The sequence below is a fragment of the Pezoporus occidentalis genome, unplaced genomic scaffold (genome assembly GCF_034315485.1).
Source record: "Pezoporus occidentalis ecotype Australia unplaced genomic scaffold, CSIRO_AGI_Poc_V1 ctg55, whole genome shotgun sequence".
Lineage (NCBI taxonomy): Eukaryota > Metazoa > Chordata > Aves > Psittaciformes > Psittacidae > Pezoporus > Pezoporus occidentalis.
In genome coordinates this window covers 4,550,248-4,571,552 of record NW_026915888.1, presented here as the reverse complement: position 1 = coordinate 4,571,552, position 21,305 = coordinate 4,550,248, and the positions used below count along the sequence as shown (strand labels likewise).

Genomic DNA, 21,305 nt, shown 5'->3' with positions numbered 1-21,305 from the left:
TCTTGGCTACTGTTTGCTGTGATCTCTGGGGCAAAATGATCCTGATAGCTGCACCTCGCTTTCTCCTCCCATAAAATGGGCATAATAATAAAAGTACATCTGGAAAGATGCAGGCTGATGGCACAGAGAGGTGTTTACAGTATTAATGCTTTTAGTGATTTTTAACAAGTCTCTGATGAACCCATTTTTCTCCAGCTTATCTTTGGGAGGCAGCTAATTTACATGCAGTCAAATGGCTTCAAGTTGTGTTTGTCTTGCTGTGCTTTAGAAATCCCAGTATTTTGGGATCGTTGTCAGCTATTAGTGATATTTCTGTCATCTCCATCCTGCTCCATGACCTAGGGTTACAGCAGCAGCCCCGGGGCAGAGCAGGACTGACACCACCCTCCCTGGGAAGAGCTTCTGCCTAAGAGCTCATCTCAGTCTCCTCTCGGGCAGGTTAAAGCCATTCCCCTTGGCCTGTCCCTGCAGGCCCTTGTCCAAAGCCCCTCTCCAGGTTTCTTGTCACCCCTTCAGGCACTGGAAGCCTTTATATATATATATAATTATTGTTTCTTTTGTGACAGAAAATTCTGGTTTGTCTTGAAATTCAACTTCTGCATCTTACTTTTAACTTTGAATGGGACATAGACCAACCCCAGCAGAGATGTGGGCTTTCAGGGATAAAAAGGGAATACCCCAGTGCCCTTCTTGGACGAAGAGTCTCCTCCCTCCCTGCAGCTCCCTGTGCTGGTGGGATCAGGGAAAACGCACTGGGATGACCACAAGACATTCCCTGCTTTCAATGCAGAATTCCTCATTGATTCCACAGGCTTTGGCTGGCCGGGTGACAGGGGTGTGCTCAGCTGCTCAGTGGTGTCTGTTCATTGAAAAGCTTTGCAAAGACATCTCCCGAAACGTTAACCTGGACTGTGTGACCCAGGCTGTGCTCATCAGCCCGGCGCTGGGCCCAGCACTGACCTGGATGCTGTGAGGATCAACCACCGGGTAACCGGCAGCCGAGGATGGGGTCACCCCCCAAGCCCCCACGCAGGGGGTGATGCTGGGTTGGAGCAGGGGCAGGTACTGTCCAGGTTCTGTAAGAAAGAGCACGCGATGGGCTTGCTGCAGGTCACATGAATGCCAAACACCTTTTTTGTCTTTGGTTGATTTTTATTTATCAATAAAACATTACTACAAAACATGGGAAACATCTGCATTAAATACAGATCCGCTGTTACTCTGCCAGTTTTTAACCTGCTGTATTTACAGAGCTCTCCCTGCAGATGCTGGGGGAAGGAGCCTGGGGCTGGTCTCCGCAATGGGGAGAGCAGTGGAGCAGGGAGCGAGGTTCTGCTGTGCCCTGCTCGTGTTCTGAGACAACCTCCGTGTCCCAGTTCCCTGCAGAAGGCTCCTCCTTGCCCTGCCCCTGCCCTTCATCAGTGGGGAGAGGCGGGAGGTTGCAGGGGCTGTGTCCTGAACACAACGGTCCCACCAGCAGTGGAGGGATCTTCCTTCTCCACTGGATACGCATTCCTCCTGCTCTGGGGGCCCAGCAATTACGTATTCCCAATCCTGCCAAGCCTAGGAATGATGCACAGTGATGCCTCATCCTGCCTGTGGGAACTGCTCTGCTCAGCGAGCAGGAGGGGCAGCAGCCTCCCCATCCCAGACCTTCTTCTCCATATGGGAAGTGCTTGGGCAGCTGGTCACTGGGGCGTTAGAGCTGTGGACAGGCAGCCTGTCCTCTGACAGGGTTTGAACAGTGATGAGGGGGTGCCACTCTTCCTGCTACCACTTACCTATGTGGTACAGAGCTGGCCTGGTGCTGCCCACCCTGACCACTGCAACTCCGTCAGTGAGGGAAAGAAATACTCATATGTGTGTATATATATATATATATTTCTATATATATAAGCTCCTTTAATTATACAGTTGTAAGGCAGATTAAAGTTATTTTCTCATATCAACTGGCACCAAAGGGAAGCTCTCCTGCTTCCCATGCACATCGCACAGTGCCGAGTAGGGAAGGTAATGAAATCCTCAGTAATTATCATACAGGTATTGTAACCTGCATTACCTTACCGGTATTCTAACCCGAACATCCACTGCTCTCACATCAGCCCTGACATGACAAGAGGACCAGGCACTAGTCACAAGTGCCAGGACCAGCAGTGTGCAGGCTCCTGCCCTCAGAGGCGCGTGGGCAGCGCGGTGCTGAGCCCTGCTCGGGACAGAGGCTGGGGGAAACCTGTGTGAAGGGGAGATGCAGAAATGTGTGACAATGGCCACATGGCTGCTCCAAAACTGAAGGCTTGCGACTTGAGTTCTCATTTTTCAGTTCAAACCTGAACTAATTCAAACAAAAAAAAAAGAGCAGAAATGGGTATAAGAAATCATTCTTCATTTCTGTGTTGCTTGAAGCATTTCTTTCACTGCAGCTCAGACAAAACGATTCTTGTAGTTTCACATTAAAAATCGACTTTGTTTTTTGTTTGCTCCAAACTGTCGTTAAAAAGCTCTGATCAGTCAGCGCAGGCAGGATCCAGCAGTCACAAAGGTCTCGGGCACACACACCTCATCTCCGGGCGCCAGGCACAGTGGGTTCCTCTGGGAGCCGCAACAGCAGCGTGGAGCTGGCAGGGCCCCTCTGCTGGCCCCGCAGGTCCTGGCATGCAGCTGCCCATGCAGGAGGCAGACATCTGGGGTGGGAATTGTGCTCTTGTGTGGCTCCAGGGCTTCCAGTGCTGTCCGTCTCCAGGCTGGAGCAGGGCGAGCATCCCGCTCACCATCTGAGGAGCCTGAACCTCCAGCAGCGCTTTGCCTTCCGTATACTTGTTCAGACACTGTTAACGTCCAAATCCCCGCGATGGTGAAGTGCCATATGGGGAGAGCTCTGCAGTGCCGGGATCCTTCACCTTCTCTCGGGAGGGGGCCACTGGAAAGGGCTTCCTCTGAGGAACAGCCGAGTGCCACAGATTAAACTGAAATTAGAGTCACTTGGGGCACTCAGCCCCCAGATGAGCAGCACCTGGTTTCTGGCTCTTTCAGACCCAGCCTGCAGTGACGCTTCAAGATTCGGGTGGGGTAACTGCATACGGGGCCAGAAGAGTGATGTGAGCTGGACCGGCACTGAGCCCTGATCCCACTCCAATGGCTCTGCAGAAGGGAAGCAGCTGTGACAGTAAACCCAGCTGGTGAGCCTCTCATCCCAAGGACAGCACTGCTGGGGGAGAGGATGGCAAATGCCTTCCTCCCACCCTCAGCAGCCGTTCCCTCTTTTCATCTTTGCAGCAGCCCTGAAGGACCGTGGAGCCTGTTCACCAGGCATCATCTGCGGATGGATGGCATGGGGACAGCTCTCCATCTCCAGAAGAGACACCCCAGCTTTCCTTCTGTATCCTTCTCCTCCTGCCGTGCCCTGCGCTTTCTCCACTTGCAATGAAGCCAGCACCTTTGGAACAACACAGGATAAAAGTGTTTCAAAATATCCTTGGAAATACCCTGGCAGCTGGCCCCTGATGCAGCGATGGCTTTTCCAGAAGTATTGCTGCTGGTGACAGTGCTCTGAAACCACGGAATCAGAAAATCTCTCTTCAAGTCAGGAAGGCAGGACAACCTCACCCTGGGACCACCAACTGGGTGCAGCCCAGCCCAGAAATAAATGAGACAAAAACAAGCCCATCACCTTCTAGAGAGAGTAACCCCCAGCCTGCAGGAACTGGCTAACAGGAACCAATGCTAGATCACAGTGGGCAAGAAAGCACGTATCTAGGTATGTATGTATGTATCTATGTGTGTGTATATGACAGTTGAAGGATACCGAGTTACTTATTCCTGTCTGTGCTCTTATAGTGCATAAGCACTGATTTATCTGGATGGCAGGACACAAATTAGCTGCAGTTTTCAATGCCCCAACACTAATGGCTGCACTTCTCACCAGCACACTATGTAAGGCCTAACTAGCACATGGGGATGAGGAACACCAAGCAGTTCCCTTCACCCATCAGCACTCTGAACACAAGGTCATCTCTGCCACCAGCACCCCCCAGCCTCTAGAAACAGGTCTTTTTTTAGCAGCTGAATCACAAGTACCTGGCAGGTGCCATTGCAGGAATGACTCCACACAGGTCACTATGACACGGTTGGGTTTTCCAAGCTGTTCTTTCTTTCATGGTGTTATTTGTACCAGGGAAATACAGCAGGCTAAAAGCTACATGGTTATTTTCTTTTTTACATACCACAGTAGAAACAGTTACCGAGTTATATTTGTCAGAGTCACAGTAGTTGATGCATATTTGCTATTCACAGACTGCAGAATATTGCCAATAACCTCACTGGTGGGGACTGACAACACAGAGATACATGCATTCATGTGAGACCATTACCAATGATGCCTATACTGTATTAAGCACATTCATTTCTTTAAACACCTTCCAGTAAAATCGATTTCTTGAAATTTGTAGTTAAAACTTTTTGTTTTCTCCACAATTACGCACAAAATAACCTGTAAACAGTTTGACATCACACGTATGTACAAGTGAACCACGTTGGAAAGTAGAGAGGTAATTCAGTGGGTGCCACTTAATCTACGTCAATGTGCAACAGACTGACTCAGCCTCGGCAAAGTCATCGAGTGCTTGTATGAGGTCCGAAAATGTACCAGAAGCAAGGCCCCGAGTAGGTGAGGACGTCTCCAGCCCCCCCGCTCCGGTGCCGTGGGCCCTGCTGCCTCCTCCGAACCTTCTGCCTGCTCAGCTCCCAGTTCTGCCTTGTCCCGTTTGCTTTCGCATTGCTATAGTTTAAAATCTGTAATATCATCCTTATAAACTGATCCTCAGCTAAGTGGTATCGCTGCCAAGAAAAATAAAGAGTGTCTTTTTATAATATAAATAATTTAAATTTAAAAGTGCTCTTTTTTTGTTCTTTTAATCTACAAAACCCCGCTGGGGCATAAACTATCCATAAGACTGGACAATTATCTTGTACCATGATACACATGGGGCCTTATGCATAAAGTACTCTGCAAGTCAAGTCCACCTTGTACTCGCAATGGTGGGAAGGGCTTCAGGCCAGGGTGAGAACTTGGGGGGTGTTCTCCTGGGGCTTGGAGAGCTGCGTGTGGTGCAGCTGAAGGGTTCTGCCATGTTATGGTCATTGCCAATAAAAATCAACCTTGTTTTCTCCTTCAGCTCGCAACTTTGCAAGTAAAATTAATAAACGGACTCACAAAAGTAGGATTTCAACCCCAAAACATTCTGCAGAGAGCTGTGAGGCCTCTGCATGGTGCGTGCATGTGATTTAGGGAAAAGTAAAGCAGTCTGCTCCCCACAGGTCTATGTAAATCCCATGTTCTCCCTTGGTCTCCCCCTGATGCTCTGAGCCCTGCTCAGGTCCCCCCTGTAAGGCACTCGCCCACCGTGTGCTCGCAAAGGGGCACATCAGCCTCCCCTCACTCCTTCAGCTCAGTGCCTTAAGCAAGACTACGAACAGACCATGGCACTGAAAGCCTGGCCACGCAGGAGACCCCTAAACACCAGACCTCTTTGCCATACACAGAAGTGATAAGAAGCATAAGTGGATGTGAACTTTACTAGAGCTTAATGGCTTCCCCTCACCCTCACTGGTGTAAGTGCCTGTTTTTCTTGAGAAAAGGTGGTTTAGGGGGGGTCTCAGTGCCACTGAAGTCAATGTAAGTTTCAAATTAGTTTCAACAGAACCTGTACTTGGTCTTTGTTGTGTGCAGAAAGAAGCTCAACTCCCGTTTTGCTGCCCAGCTATTTTAGAAAGAATAAAGTACTCTGTTAACCGAGTTTTGTTCTGGCTTGTTATCGCTAAGTGACCAAAAATGTCCTAGGGACAGACACAGGTTCTCTCACTGAAAGAAAGGAGAATTGACCTGAATATTCCCAGAGCTCCAAACGCAGCTACCTTACAGACAACCTGTTATTCCAGCTTCAATTCCCTCCACTGCGTTGCCTGTCTCCCACCTTTCCCTTATCACCCCATTTCAGCTGTAACATTTCCATACCCACCTAGTACAGGAATTTCTCCCACCCCTTCCAACAGTCAATGGTGCCACATCCTGAGACAGGGGAGAGCAACCATGCCAGGAAGGCAGGAGTGTGTGCCCTCCTCCCACGGTCATGTATCTAACTGTAGGTATGGATATGGACTTGTACTGCTTTGGGGAAGAGGTCTTCCAGAGTTAACACCTTCTTGCCCTCCTGTGATAAGAAAACCTCTGTGCCTGGGCAGGGAGGGGACCATCAGCACTGGCACAAGGTCTGGTTGCTCTTTCCTGACCTGCTGCCACCCACAAGTGAATTAAGGGGCTCTGGAGAGCAGCATTTCCCATGGCCATGGTGCCTGTCTCTGCCCCTCGGCAGGGTCCAGTGCCCAGCTGGTGGTGGCAGAACAAGGTGCCCAAAGCGTGGCTCTTTGGTGGGGTGCAGTTCTGGCAGTGGGGTACTGGTGCTCCAGAGAAAAGCAGCAAGGAAAGGAGGGGGAGAAGGGGACTTGGAGCAGCAGTAATGGATGCTGTGCAGCATCCAGCAGCTGAGACCCACCAGAAAGGGGGAGAGGGCTCCCCACCGTTGCCCAGGAGTTTCTTGGCAGCAGGGACTCTACCACCTCGAGCCTGCCAGCACAAAGCCTCAAAGCACAGCCCATAGCTCCTGTGAAACAACTGCAACATGACACTGGAGCAGAATGAGATCCCTGCATAACACAGCAGCACAAGAGCGCATGAACACCCACGTGTATCCCCATGCCCAGGCACCCGCTCTCCTCTGGCCCCATCCTGGTTGTGGTTCCTGGCAGGTTGGGCCTGCCTGTGATTACTGCAGTTTAAGACCTTTATTTCTGTAGCACTGGAGAGTAATAACCATTTCATCTAAAACTGAAGACATGAAGGCCACATAAATCAAGCCCATTCGGGCACGTTTCATTTGGTCTAATTTTTCTACAGCTATTCATCATGGCGCAATCCTGTGCGCCCTGAACGTCACTGGAACACACACACACACTCACACACACAGTGCCTGCTCTTCCACTGTCACACATTTCAGAGCCCCAGCAGCTGTGGTATTAAAAAGAGAAGGGGATGATCTGGTGTGGTGGGGAGGACAAGGTTTTAGCTGCAGCCTGCTGCTGAGGGGTGACCCGTCCTGAACCACACACAGCTGGAAACTGAGGGTGAGCCCTGTCTGTCCCCCAGTTCTGTTTGCTCGGTGATGGGGGGGGTAGATGTGGGAAATGTTGAGTAGGAAAATTAAAATACTCTAAACCAACCAACAAATAACTGAGAGCAGCCAAATCCATGGGTCTTGTGCAAAGCGCTGATTTCCATGCGAAAATGAGCAGGTAAGCAGAGGGCTGCAGCGCTTCAGGCATGAACTGGTTCTAGAGCCTGATCCCAAGACGTGCTGCATTTTCTCACCGAGCCCTGCACTTCCCAGGTCAGCCCCCGCTTCACAAGCTCACTCTGTTACCAGTGCTGCATGCTCACTGCAGGACACAGCACTCTCCTTGTGTGTAAGGCCTCAGCAGAGATGATGCCAAGCTGCCACATCCACGCCCCACGCTCCAAAGGCTGGGACATGCACTGCTGGGGGGGTTTCCCCCGCCCCACAGCCAGCTCATGCCATGGATCCCTCTGGACAAGTATTGCTTCCTTTTCTGCTGGTAAAATCTGCACCTCACAATAAGCACGGCGGCAGCTGCGCAGTGGGTACGAACCTCTGCACGTGCAGACCCAACACCAGGGTCCCTGTGGTGTCCCAGCCAGGTGTGCGGGCACCATGGAGCCCTGCAAGGGTGAAGACATCACCTTGCATGAAGAGAACAGAAATCACCTGTGCAGACTTGACTTCACCTCCCATAGCAGCTTCTGAAAGTTAAGAGGGGGGAAGCCCTGGAACCTGCAGGACACTAGAGAAGTTAGAGTCAAAGTGCTTTGTGTTACCAGCACTATCGCTTCCCGTACTTTTACATATATATAAAATATCTCCTTCTTCCTATGCCTTTAGAAAACAAATAATTTACCTCAAATACTGCAGCTGCTTTGTACTCAGCTCTGGACAAAGCAGGTAAGTGCAGTAATTCAGTTTTCCATCACTCCATAGCTCGGCAGCCTGAGCTCACCCCCAGCCTGTGCCTGCACCGGCTTTCACCAGCCCTCTGTCCGGGACCACTTGCCAGCACCCGGCACCCTCCGGCCCTTGCTCAGGCACTACCTGGCACTGAGAGCCTGCTGCACCCCATCGCTCCCATGCCCCGAGCTCTGCACACCGGGATGTGATCCATGTGATCCATGCAGGACCAGCCTTGCCCATGGCCCCCCAGCCAACAGGAGCTCCCTGCCACGGCCGTGGATGGAAGCGGCACAGCCGGGGGTGTCTGCGGGCACGGGAACACGGGTACCTCCTCCTGGGCGTGTGCTGCCTCCTGGAACGTGCATGACTCCCGTCCCGCAGTGAGGATCCCCTGCCAGGCACTGCACTGCACTGCACATGGCTCCTGTAATCCCTTGGGATGGCTTCTGTGCAGGAGCTGGGGCCAAGCACGCCTGCAGCGCTCCACCATCCTCACCAGCACCGGCAGAATTCCTACAGCTTTCCAACTGGGATCAGCACGCATCCAACCCACTGGTACCGGAGAGCCTTGAGAAACACGACAAGAGGCGCAGGGAGGACACAGGGGGAACAAGATCATCAAAAACAAATGGAGTATTTTGCTGACGGCAACAAAGCCCCACACACTGCTCCCTGGTCTCCACTGAAATGCATTTACAGTCTCAGAGAAGGAGGGGGAAGAGGGAGAGAGGAGAGGGCCCATGGGATGGGTTTTCTATTGTTCAACCCTCAAAGACCTGAAGAAGAAACAGAACATCCACAGACTGCTAAAAAATGCTCTTTTTGGAGAAAGTGCAGTTATAAGGAGAGAGCCAAAAAATCTTTAAGCAATATATATTGATATATATATACATATATATATACACAGAGATATATATACACACATATATATATGCACATATATATATATACACATGCTAAGGTAAACTGTCATGGCATAGCTTGTTTCTGTGAGCAGTGTACAACCCTCCAAACAAACTGTGCACTACGAGGAGACGGGGGGAGGCAGCAGCCACGGACCAGGATACTGCCTGCCCATGGGCCACATCCACCACCAGCAGCAGCAGCCTCCCCTCCCCAACCGAGCATCCCTTGCCCTCGGCATGGATGTGCCCTTAAGGTATTCAGCTTGTGTAAGACTCAGAGTTTACAAAGAAAAGCGTTTGTCATTGTGCTTCCACGACTGGAAAAATCTCATTGCCCTAGGACTAGAAATGTTAAGGTGAAAGAGGCAAATTAGGCAGTACCATAGAGATGAATTCTGTTTTGTTTGTGACCTAACAAATAATTATGATTGGGAATTATTTTCGTATCACTTAGAACCCTGCTCTAACGGTGAGCAGGTCGTGTGCTTCCCCCGCCCTGAGCCTATAGGTGGTACTTCCGCAGCAGTTCGGATTGCCAGGGATGTTTCCTCTCTGGAAACCTGTCTGGGATTTTGATTTTGAGGAAATCCTGGATGCATTTTTCCAGCTCCTCCTCAATGGAGAGCTTCTCCTTCACCGCTTTCTTCTTGCTGGAGTTGGACTCGCGGGAGCCGGAGGTGAGAGTCCGGAGCAGGTCGCTCTTCCTGCGGATCTCGGACTGCTGCAGCAGCTGCACCGGCCCCTTCTTGGGCGGCCGGTCCAGAGTCTGTATGTTGGGCTGGCGGGTGACGGGGCCGCAGATGACGGTCTCCTGCGGGGAGCTGGCCTCAGACTGGCTGTCGCAGCTCGACGTGGACAGCTCGTTGCAGGACGTGCCGCTCTCCCCCTCCTTGTCGCCTTTGCCGTTCTTGCAGCAGCAGTCGCAGTGGGACGAGGACCACCGGGAGGGCTCGCCTGCAAGAGGAACAGACCCGGGTTAGCGGCGGCTCTGACACCCCGCTGTGCCCGGGGCAGGCTGCTCACTCCCACTTCCCGGGGAGCATTCCTCAGTGTGCCCACAAACTGACACCGAAACCTCCACCGGGCTCGGCTGGGAGCCGATCTCCACTAACTTGGGAGCTCCTTCACCCACCCCTCTGGCCTGTGTTGCTCAGCTCCCTCCAGGGTCCCCTTGGCTTCCAGGAACTCAGAGAATCACAGAATAAACCCCAGCCTGGTTTGGGTTGAAGGGACCTTAAATCTCACCCAGCTCCAACCCCTGCCACGGGCAGGGACCTCTTCCACTGGAGCAGCTTGCTCTGAGCCCCTGTGTCCAACCTGGCCTTGAGCACTGCCAGGGATGGGGCAGCCACAGCTTCTCTGGGCACCCTGTGCCAGCGCCTCAGCACCCTCATGCTCTGCACACCTTTAGGCCACAGGCACCCACCAGCTGTAATTCCACAGCCACAGGGAAGAAGAGGGGGTGCAGTCCCTCATGCCATGCTGGAGGGACAGACTCTGCTCACGGGGTGCTCTATGGGCTGGGGGACACCCCAGCTGCCATCAGGCACATCTAGAGTGTATACTTCATTACCACAAAACAAGCCTTTCATAAGTTAATTAAGGCCTAATAGATGCTAATTTCACTTAATGAATATTCACCAAGGATGGGCATACAGTGGGTGAGCCGGGAGGCAGAAATGCATCTATTCATGAGGTGGAACAGCGAAAACCAGGCGAGATCTGGGTGCTGGAGACAGCGGTGGGTTTGGGAGGTTCCGGGGATAACCTCAGTGCCACAGGTGGGAGATTTCACTGAGTTTGGGTCTGAGGCAGTGGAGAACCTTTATTCACCATGGGATGAGTGGGAAGCCATCAGCTTCAATCCCCAAGGGACCTGCATCTCGTGGGGATCCTCACAGTTCCCAGTGCGGGCATGGGTCTCCTCATCCCGGCTCTGGGTGCTGTCAGGGGGGCAGACAGTGCCCTGTGTTTTGCAGTGAGGGGAAGTGCCTGCAGCAGCACCAACCCATGCAGCACCCGTAGCTGAGCAGGATGGGTGCTGAGCCCCGGCACCAGCCACCATTCCCGCAGCAAACTGAACATCGCACTGATTTAACCACTGAATTCATTAATTAATGTCTAAATGCTTTGAGATTCTGAGATAAAAGGGGCTAATTAATTCTGGCCTGGCTTTCCTGGCTTTCTCCCTGATCTCAGCACATTCGTCTCCCAGTGCCCTAATTATAATTATTATTATTAGAAGCTTCTGAAGAAGCAGCAAAGACTCTGATGTATAATTGACACACAAACCATCAGCCTCCCAGTTTTTCTGTTCTCCTCTCCCTCTTCCACAACAAACCCGCTGCAAGCAGGGAACAGGAAATCCCTGTGCAGGGAGGCTGCTGGTGTGCAGAAAACCAGGGAGAGAACCGAGACAGAAAATCAAACGGGCACAGAACCTCCCCACCAGAATCAGTGAAGTCCCTTTGTTGTGAGAAGGGGTGCACAGACCCTCACCCCAGCCATCACAGATAACCAGCTCGCTCCAAGCCCCTGTGTCCAACCTGGCCTTGAACACTGCCAGGGATGGGGCAGCCACAGCTTCTCTGGGCACCCTGTGCCAGCGCCTCAGCACCCTCACAGGGAAGAGCTTCTGCCTAAGAGCTCATCTCAGTCTCCCCTGTGGCAGGTTAAAGCCATTCCCCTTGTCCCCTGCAGTTTTCACAGCCCTTTCCCTGAGGCCTGGGGTTGGTTTGGTCTGGGGTTACTTTTGGGTTCTTGTTTTTCCCAGGGGAAAAGCTCTGTGTGAGGCCGGCACAGGATAACAAACAGCGGGTTTGTTGCTACAGATACGGAGCTAGCAACAAACTGCTCATCAAGAGGCACTGAGATTTCTTACTCGAAGGGAAGGGACAATGCAGGGCACAGAAGTTTGGCACTGAGTGCTCCTTGAGGCAGTGTCCAGACACTCCTTACCCCCACATGCATGGGCTGTACCAACCTTTGCCTGTGAGCATCCTAATTCAAGCCACTCTGTTTTACTGCTTTCAATCCAGTCTCATCCATTTCTGTTGTCCTTGTACTCTTCTTACTGCTTCTTTTGCTCTAGAGCCCTAAAGCTGTTAGCTTTAGGTTTCTATTTCCAGTTCATATTCCCTTTCTTCTTCCTTGTCCCTCCACCTTTAACCTCTCAACTGTTCTCAGGCTTTGCCGATTTCTCCACACTTTATCTCTTCTGCTGGGGCTAATTGCAGCAAATGACCCCCACCTGAGCAGTACCTAACACCACAGCCAGGACTATTGGCAGGTGGGAATGAGTAGCTCCTGCTCTGAGCCAGGCAGCCTCTGAGCCACCCTTGGCCAGCCTCCATCCCCTCCAGCCCATGGGGACCTATCCATGGAGCACCTGAGGGGCTGATGCCCTTGCCTCCATGCTTCCCTTTGTTTGCAACCTGGTGAAGCAAATATTTTCCCTTCCACACCAAAAACATTGAAGAGTTCAAGCTTTCAAAAATACTGCACATTATTCATATAGTAAATAAAAAATGGATTGCCTCTAGGTCTGAAGATAAGGTGATGGTGGTGAAGTGACAATTTGATTTAGATCACTCATTCATGCGTGCACAACGCCTCTAACAATTTTGGCATCCATGCATGAATTAAAGGTGTTGTGATTGATGAGAGACCAAGGTCTAATTGGTGTTTTAATAAATATATTCTGACTTGGTAATCGAGCCAGATTTATCAGCAGAAAATGCCCCTGTCTAAATAAAATTACCAAGGTAAAGCTTAGGAACAATGACAAATGCCATGCAAGTAATTGGCTCGGGGACGTGTGCTGGCAGCAGGACGGGTACGAGGCAGGTTTATTTGCATTTGGGATCAAGTATCTTCGGTCAAATTTCAGCAAGCAAACAAAGCCAGGGACAGACTTGACAGTAAGGTTATTGCTTTGAACTCTCCCCTATGTTCAAAGGAGGCAGCAAGAGGGAAGGAGGGTAACTGATGGAGCCAGGACGTGAGCTGCTCTCCTCAGATCCCAGCTTCCTTCCTAGCCCAGTCTACTCATTTAATTCTTCTATTTTAAAGGGTTTTCCATTTATATTTTCTTAACTTGCCAACCCAGTGTAAAAACCAGAATTATTTGCCCATGGCCTCTCTGTCTGCAGAGGTCTACACCTCGTGCAAGAGAACTTGTCCCCAGCCAGCACATACACTTCTATCAGGAGGCTCTCTCCCAGCACTGTCATTTTACCAGCGCTCCTGTGATTTTCCCTAAAACACTCAAATCTGGAAATGAACTTAGGTAAGAGTATCAGATTTGTTTGAAAATAAAAATAAGTTCCCCAAATGGTGGAGAAAATATGAGACCCGGTGTTAACATACCAGAAGGCATATGAAATGAGCCAAAATATTTATATGTGGATCTTTCTCAAAGTAACATGTGATGAAGTTAAAATTCAGGGTGGGAAGGGAAGCACAAAGTGTGAGCAGCAGTATGGTAAGAAACAGAAAAGTGTTTGGAGAAATTGCTCAACCATGGCCATTGGCATGGTCAGGCACTCCTGACCATCGTGATGTACCCCACGGCATGCAGGCTCCTCCTTGCACTGCATAGCAAAAGCCTATTTATCAAAGGAAAACCACTTCCATGGTCAATTTGGTTTTTTGGGCATCACTTTTCTATGCAATAAACACCCCTGACTTCACACTGAGAACAACCAGCCACTGGAATAATCTCCCCAAGGAAGTGGTGGACACCCCAACACAGGACACTGTTAAGATTCGGCTGGACAAGGTGCTAGGACATCTCATCCAGGCTGTGTTTTGCCTTGAATGATTGGAGCAGATGATCCGTAAGGTCCCTTCTCAGCTGGGACTCTATGATTCCATGATACCCAGCAAACCCACCCCAGGAGGACCCTTCAGCTTCAGGCATCTCCCACCACAACAAGCTGTCGGTAAGGGTGGCTGTCCCCACTGCAGGAGCAGCCTGGCCTGTCCCATCAGCATCCTTCCCAGGATGGGGTGATACCTCAGCAAATGTCTCTGTCATTGACTCAGGTCATCTATCAGATTCTAATAGTTTCTGATTATGGTCTCTTCAAACCAATCTTTTTTTGAAGCCTCTTTATCAGCCTAACCGTAGCTGTCTGCTTCACCAGATCCTCCTCTGGAAGGCTGAGCAATACCCTTCCAGTTCTCACCTGCATTCTTCATTGACAGTTTAACAAGCATTTAACCCGAAGAAGAGAAGGAAATGAATAGCCTGGTTTGTAGGCTGAAGAGGTCTGACTGTTCAGCATTCCCAGTATAAGAAGTAATTGAAGGATTAATCCAGTGCTGCTGGCCTCCTTGCTTTGTACTTCCCTTTCCAAATACTGTGATTAGAAACAATATTTGGCCATCAGGACTGTGCCGTTTATCTTCCCCTGGGAAAATGACACTGATATAAAAAAGGAAGCAGAAGTGTTCTCCTGCCCACGGTGTTTGCTCTTTCCATCTCTCTGTCAAACATCTCCAGCTTGTTTAAATTGGGTGCACAGAGAATTAAGAGCTGCCACTACCAGCATCTTCCTCCTTCAAGTCCAGCCTTGACCCCTCAAATGTAAGACTTTTCTGTATCTTTTTGAACTTACTATTGCTGTATTTACACCATATCTTAATACAATCACTCCTTGGACCTTCTGTTACTTTAAATTTACACCCAAGAACTTGGAAGTGGTATGACTGAATTAAGCCAGCCCTGGTTGAAGAGCAAGGGTTTTCCTCGTCTTCCCTGAGCAATCCCCTGCCATTACCATGTGGGGAGCTCAGATCTGTGTCACCTTCTCAGCAGGAAAAGACACAACCCCCCTGGTAGGACATTGAATTGACCCAAACCCAGGGAGCAATGCAGGTGATTGGGGATTGACACCCCCCCCAAGCTGTTCTGCACTGATGTATTCCTGATGCTTATAAAGAAAGAAATTCCAATCGCCCATTAATTACAACTCAGGTATAAACCAAATTAGCCAGAATCATCAGAAAACACGTCCCCTCCCAGTGCCCTCATTTTAGCATTACCCTCATGAGCATTCCTGCAGGCTCCTCAGCAGCTAAAGCAGAGAAACGGAATTAGATGAATGTCAATGAAGCATCAGTGCCTCAAGGCAAAGCCAGGGCAGCTTCCTCAGCTAGGGCAGGAGCGCCCACTGTGCTTTAGATCCACAGCTCCACACAGCTCTGGTCTGGTAGGAAAGACCTCAAGATACACGCATCTGTACATTTGCACACCTATAGGTAAGCCCCACAGTTTACATCATTGCCACTTGAGCCCTGGTTTGGACACCTCTTGTAGTTAGCCAAGCCAAAGTGTGTACTGCTCCTGCTTCGTGAGGATGTGCTCTGGAATGTGCTGACAGATGGTTATGGAAATATGGAGCCATCACATTTGAAAATTAGAACTCATGAACTCAGAAATGCTCTGGAGATACGAAGCTATCATGTCAGCCTATGTTGTTCCAATTAATTGCAATCAATTGCTAAATGAGAGCTATTTTCAGACTTGCCATTACTCTGAGCATAATTTGTGTGCTCCACTTTGCCCCCACCACAAATGACATTGGTGCAAAGAAATCTCAGGGAAGAGAGTGAAGAAGAGGACCAGAAGCCAGATTCCTGATTCTGTTCTGCCTTTTTGGCAGGTACAATGAAACTAGGAGCTGCAGATTTAAAAAACCTACAGGACAAGAACTGAGACAAGGAATCGCAGTCACCTGTTGGGGCTTCACCTCTAAAACCTTCCAAAAAGGCAGCTCTGATATTCCTGAGTACAGCCATTTGCTTAACCCCTGGATTTACAGACAGCACTGAAGTCTCATTTGTTGAAAGCAATGTCTTCAAAGAACACTGCACCTCAAATCCGAGCTTGGATACAGGCTGGAAGGGGTTTGGAGCAACTTGGCCTAATGGAAGGTGTCCCTGCCCATGGCAGGGGTTGGGACTGTGTGAGTTTTAAGGTCCCTTCCCACACAAACCAGCCTGGGATTCTATGAATAATGGTGAAAAAGTGTCAAAGGCAGAAGGCAAAGTAGAGCCCAGCCTGTATACACAAAAATGTGTCACAGGCTCTGGAGAGGACTTGGGAAATGTGGTTTTACAGGCAGCAAGAAGGCAAGCTTAAACCGCACCTGATTAATAGGTTTGCAATAGCATCCCTTGCACAGGAAATGGAGAAGGAGAGGTGCCTGGCAGCAGGGACGCAGGCAGAAAGGTCTGCACACATGCCTCGTGTTAGTATGGTCATGCTTTAAAAACAAGGGCACATCCTTAGGGAAAGGAGGAGCCGGTTGGGATGGGTTCATGGGCACACAGCAGCTTGGGCTGGGTCTTCCCCTGGACTGGCTTTACAACAGAGGGCCCCAAATCCCAACAGAGTTGTTTTGACATAAGAATCCAATGCCCTAAAGAACTGCACAGCGTTCAGCAAGAGGCTGGGTGCTTCTTGCCAAAGCTGGTGGAGCAGGGAAATCCAGTCAGGATAGAACTTGGAGGTAAGAGGCGTTTACAAGCAAGACCAATGCACTGAGAGGCAGCGGGTCTGTCACTCAACAGCTACATTCAGACACGCACCAGCTTGACAAGCTATTTCATGATGTCAAGCAGAAAAATCCCCAGGCAAGGAGATAACTAATTCTTAAATGAGGAGTTTCTGCTAACGGTGCTGCTTTCAACCAACAAGTGAGATTTTATTTTAATCAACTTGCAGCTCTGCTGTCTTTTCATTGTATTTTACTACGGCTCCAGTTGGAACAAACTCAGCTCTCCTTTTGAAAGACCCAAGTTAAAATTGTTCTTCCTGATTATTTAATCACCTATTCTCTTCCCTTTTACTTCCCACCTGGTCCTCATATATAAATATCTATCTCCTTGGATGCTGTCTGTGGACATTTACAGTTGCCATCATCATAGGGATAAATTCACCCCCTTTCACCTCACATTTATTCTGTTCTTGCAGTCTCTGTTGCTCCAGTTTCTTCTCTCTCATCTTTTACTCTCAGTATCAAGTGATTTGCTATTCTTGGAGCATCCTCCCATTGTCTCTTTGTCTCTGCTCCGGTGCTGTTCCCAAAAGTCACCCTTCCCATGAACTCTTCTTTTGGGGCTCCTCACTCAGATCTCCCCCTGGACTCTGCTGTCCAGTTCTCCTTTTCCTTTGGGTTACCACCTTCTTGCCTCTTTTCTTTACTAGTCTTTTTCCTTCACTTTACTCACCCACTGCATGGGGGTTTAGGATGCTATAAATTAGTAATTGAGCTGTAACAATAGGCAGTGAACTGCTACAGCTCAGAACTGAAATCTCTCAGTTGAATAAGAGGTGATGATGAACCTAAACCCAGTGTTACTACAGGTTCATTAACACATCCAGGCTGCTCATCCTTGCAGAGCTGAACCTCCTCCCTGGGAGAAGGGGAGCAGCCGCTGGCTCCTGCCCTGCCCCGGGGAACCTGCAGACTCCGAGCAAGATCCTACATCCATGTGGACACCATGCACAGGATGGGAGGTGGAGGGAAGCAGTCCCTGAGTGCTCCTCAAGGCCCTGCCAGCGGTACCATGTGCCTGGCAGGGAGTCAGTACCACTGGGACAGGCTGAAGCTGCCTGTTGAGCACTGCTGAACATTACCTGGGCAGGAGACAGCGGCGGCAGCAGCACGGAGGGACCAACACACAAGGAGTTATTATCCCAGTGGAGCCCCATTTGCCAGCGCTCCCCTTTGCACACGTGGCACTGGCAGAGCTGAGAGGAGCAGCCGCTGGCCGGGTGGTGAACGGTGACATGATGGATGCCATTATTATGGCATGAAATGAACCATGGCTTGTGCACCTGGGCCAGGGGCAGAGCGAGGGGAGAGCAACAGCTCACACCAGAAATGGTTCTGCTGAGAGATCCAAGCGAAAAAGTTACTTATTGAAAACAGGCACTTTGGAAATCACTTTCTTCTTCAACGCTTAAAGCTATCACTAACCTCCTAATTGCCATGAGATGGCTTTTGTCTTACCTTTGGCTCATTTTAAACACTCTAATATCCTTCACTTACCACTCAGTGTTGTGTAAAATGTCCCTGCACACCCATCGCGGGGACACCAGCAGAGCTGCCCAGTGGCCACAGCACCTCCTGACCACAGTGGCTTGAGCACCTTTCCTCCATCCTAAGGCAGCATTCCAAATGAAGCTGCAAACTAAATCCGGAGTTACCAGGAATTAATGCTGCAACAGCAGCGCAGCCGAGTGCTGTACCTGACCAGTGGTGTTTGCAGCACAGTCCCTGCTTATTCACTGCTTAGGACAACAGTGGCATTCCACTCACACTAACAAACAACTCGTGTTCTTTGCTGTAGCAGCTTGTTTTCAATAGCATTGACCCAAACCTCATTTTCCCCAAACAGCTTCTTAAGACCACTGCTTGGTGCTGGCAATCTAAAGCACAGACTGGTTTGGGTCTGAATCCACAGCCTGGGGCACAGATGGTACCGGTGCTCTGCATTTCTGGAAGTATCAGATATCCCTTTCCATAGGGGCAGATGCTTGGTTTTTACCAGCTATTGAAGACACTCTCTCTGGAAGTTTTCCTTAATTATTTTTTTTCCTGTCTGAACTTTATAAAACAGCCTTCTGCTCCATAGAGATAAATCTGATTTACGTGAGAGAAGCATTCCCAGCCACAGTGGGCTTTGCCTTAAATCCCGTATCTCGCTGTTCATTGTTGCTGCGGCTTAGCCTGGTTTATTTTCTATCCTTTAAGTGGTGAATTGAACTTTAAGAAATGAATGGTTTGGTTTATCAGTTTTACCTTCTAGACCAAGGTACTTCTGCATCATATAAATGTGTGCACTGGAGATCCTCCAGATGCTGCTTTATTGCAAACATTTTTAGCACCAGCTCCAAGACCAATTCCGTTACCCATGCCTGGGCAGTCCTAAATGCTCTGGGATCATGAGCTTTGCTCTTCCATGAAGTCGAGAGCCTCAGCAGTGAGCACTGCAGTGGGGCTTGTCCTCCTGTTCAAGGCAGGTCTGTGTAGGTCACTCTGGAGCACTCTAGCACAGCATTAGCATGAATGAAATACCTGACTCCTTCTATTTTGCAGTGTGGGCACTAGTGCGGAGGGGCACGAGTAATTCCAGAAAATGCACCAGTAACATTTGAGAACCTGCTCCGTGCGAGTAAATCCAAGTGAAATCTGAAATGAGTGGCACTTAGTGATGTAAAACAAGGCACAGCCCCATGCCTGGGTGTGCAGGGGTGCGCTGGAACGCCCCAACCAGGCAAAGCTTGACTGGGAAGTGGAGGGGAGATGGGCACAGAGAGAGGCAGGCAGGGATGGGGCATCCCGAGGTGTCCGCAGCCCACCCCATAGTCCCCAGGGCAGTGACATCCCCTGGCACCAAACCTGGAGCTACCCGGGATGTTCATCCTGCAGGGAGGGCTCCTGCCGCATTCCGAAGGTTTGTCCCTAACTCGCCTGCAGGATGCTTTGACTGCTTCAGGGAGGGCACACCTTGGGCTGGGTGGGTTTGGGGAAGAGGCACTGAAGTGGGTTTGGACCCCACGGCTCCACCCTGCATTTGCACAAGAACAAATTACAGATTTTGAGCCTGCTGGATCTATCAGACTATCGGATGTTTCCTTCCATACATTTCTAAAGCAGAACGCAAGAAGTCCTTAGAGATGTTACTGGTTTCTATTACACTTCCCCATAACAACGCAGAAAGTCTCAAGGATTATGAGTCCAGTACCTCTGTGGATGAAAACCACATTCACAGGAGATCCCAGGGCATTACGCATGCATCCAAAATAATAATAACAGACGGATTTTTTACATGCTGTAATGTGGAAATCTGTCAAACACAGAAAAAATTGGACTCTCTGTCCTTCGACCTAGAAGAAATGCTGCAAACGTAAGTAAGCTCTCAGCTATGGCAAGATGTATCCTAATACCTCTGGAAATAGTAATGTATTTCCACTGACTGACAAGGATTTCAAAGGAGCACCCCAGCAGCATCTGCAGCATCGTGGTGCACTTCTGTGTTCTTTACCTTACAGAGTCTTTACTTCTTTGGAAATGCCTCCATCCCACAGCTACCCCAAAGCTAACAGGGCAGGTTGTGAGGGCAGGCTGGGCGCACAGAAAGCTTCAGAAGGACGAAGTAAATACACACACACAGAGTGAACTGCGGGACTGGTCATTAAGGCTCCCCAGCCTGCCTTAGGGATTGCTCCTCAACACGGCACCGAGCAGCCTGGTGATGGATTGTGGTTCCATGATAGCCCATGAACACAGCCCTTGCCGAGGCAGACCCAGCCCAGCTGGTTGTGTGTCTGGGAAAGGACCCGGGCTGGTTTCACCCACTCGCACCCATCACAAAGGAGAAACAGGATCTGCAGCAGAACTCAGGAACCCCCCCCAAAGGGAGGAGCACCCCTAACTCCTGCAGGTGCTCGAGCCCAGGCTGCTTCTGACCAATAGCAAGATGTGGGGTTGCTTTTCTAATTAAACCCATGGGCCTGATGTCCTGGAAAGCAGCTCTGTAGAAGAGGGAAAGCAGAGGCATGTGGGAAACCGGGCTGCCAGAATTCAGGCTCAGCTGTAGACAGGCTTCCTTGGCTCCCTTCTATAATGTCCTAGCACTGCTTCCCAGCAGAACGAAAGTAACTGGTACAAAAACACTTCTTTAAACACAGAATTTTTTGGCTTGTTGAGCAAAATTTGCATTGATTTTTTTAATTGCATTTCAAAGAAAACAATCACCATAAAATCCACTTTGGAGGAAAAACCTGATATTTCACTTAATGTAGGAGTGTCCGCTCACGGCAGAACTAAGAACTCACTGTTGGCATTGTGACTGTCTGGTGGGCACAGCTCTGAGCTGAGGCATCGCCATGCCCAGGTACACGAGGGCTTTCTGCAGTAGTAAACCTCATGTTTCTGCTCAGCTGAAGGCAGAAACGGGCAGCACGGTTGTGCCAGCAGCTCTCACATGCTGCCTTCAGCTGCCCTGAGAGCTGAGCTGGTTCTGCTGCAGTTCCTGCACACACCTTGCATTGCCTTTCTAAATAGTTCAGGTTGGAGGAAAACATAACCCCCATCTGCCAGAAAGACTCAGAATAGAACAGGCACAGGAGGGCTGGGTTTGCATCTCTCTTTTTTGCCATGTATTTAGCTCTGGCAGTGTGAAACCATTTCACCTCTAGTCAGAGCCTGGAAATGTCACTCACCACCTCAAGCAGTGCACTTCTGTTTCTCTGCTATAGGTGCCACCCCATTCATCCAACAAGTTGGCTGGAATAAATGCAGGGTTT

The 21,305-nt window shown here is 49.9% G+C and overlaps 1 protein-coding gene across 2 annotated transcripts in view; it reads right to left on the bottom strand.

Annotated features, from left to right (window-relative positions):
- Positions 1-8,876: 8,876 nt before the first annotated feature.
- KCTD16 (potassium channel tetramerization domain containing 16) overlaps positions 8,877-21,305 on the bottom strand; it is a 54,356-nt gene continuing 41,927 nt past the window's right edge. For both annotated transcript variants that reach the window (XM_062638184.1, XM_062638185.1), the window contains one exon: positions 8,877-9,934. In XM_062638184.1, the coding sequence (XP_062494168.1) occupies positions 9,483-9,934 (452 nt within the window). In that variant the 3' untranslated portion in view covers positions 8,877-9,482. The remainder of the gene's footprint in view (positions 9,935-21,305) is intronic.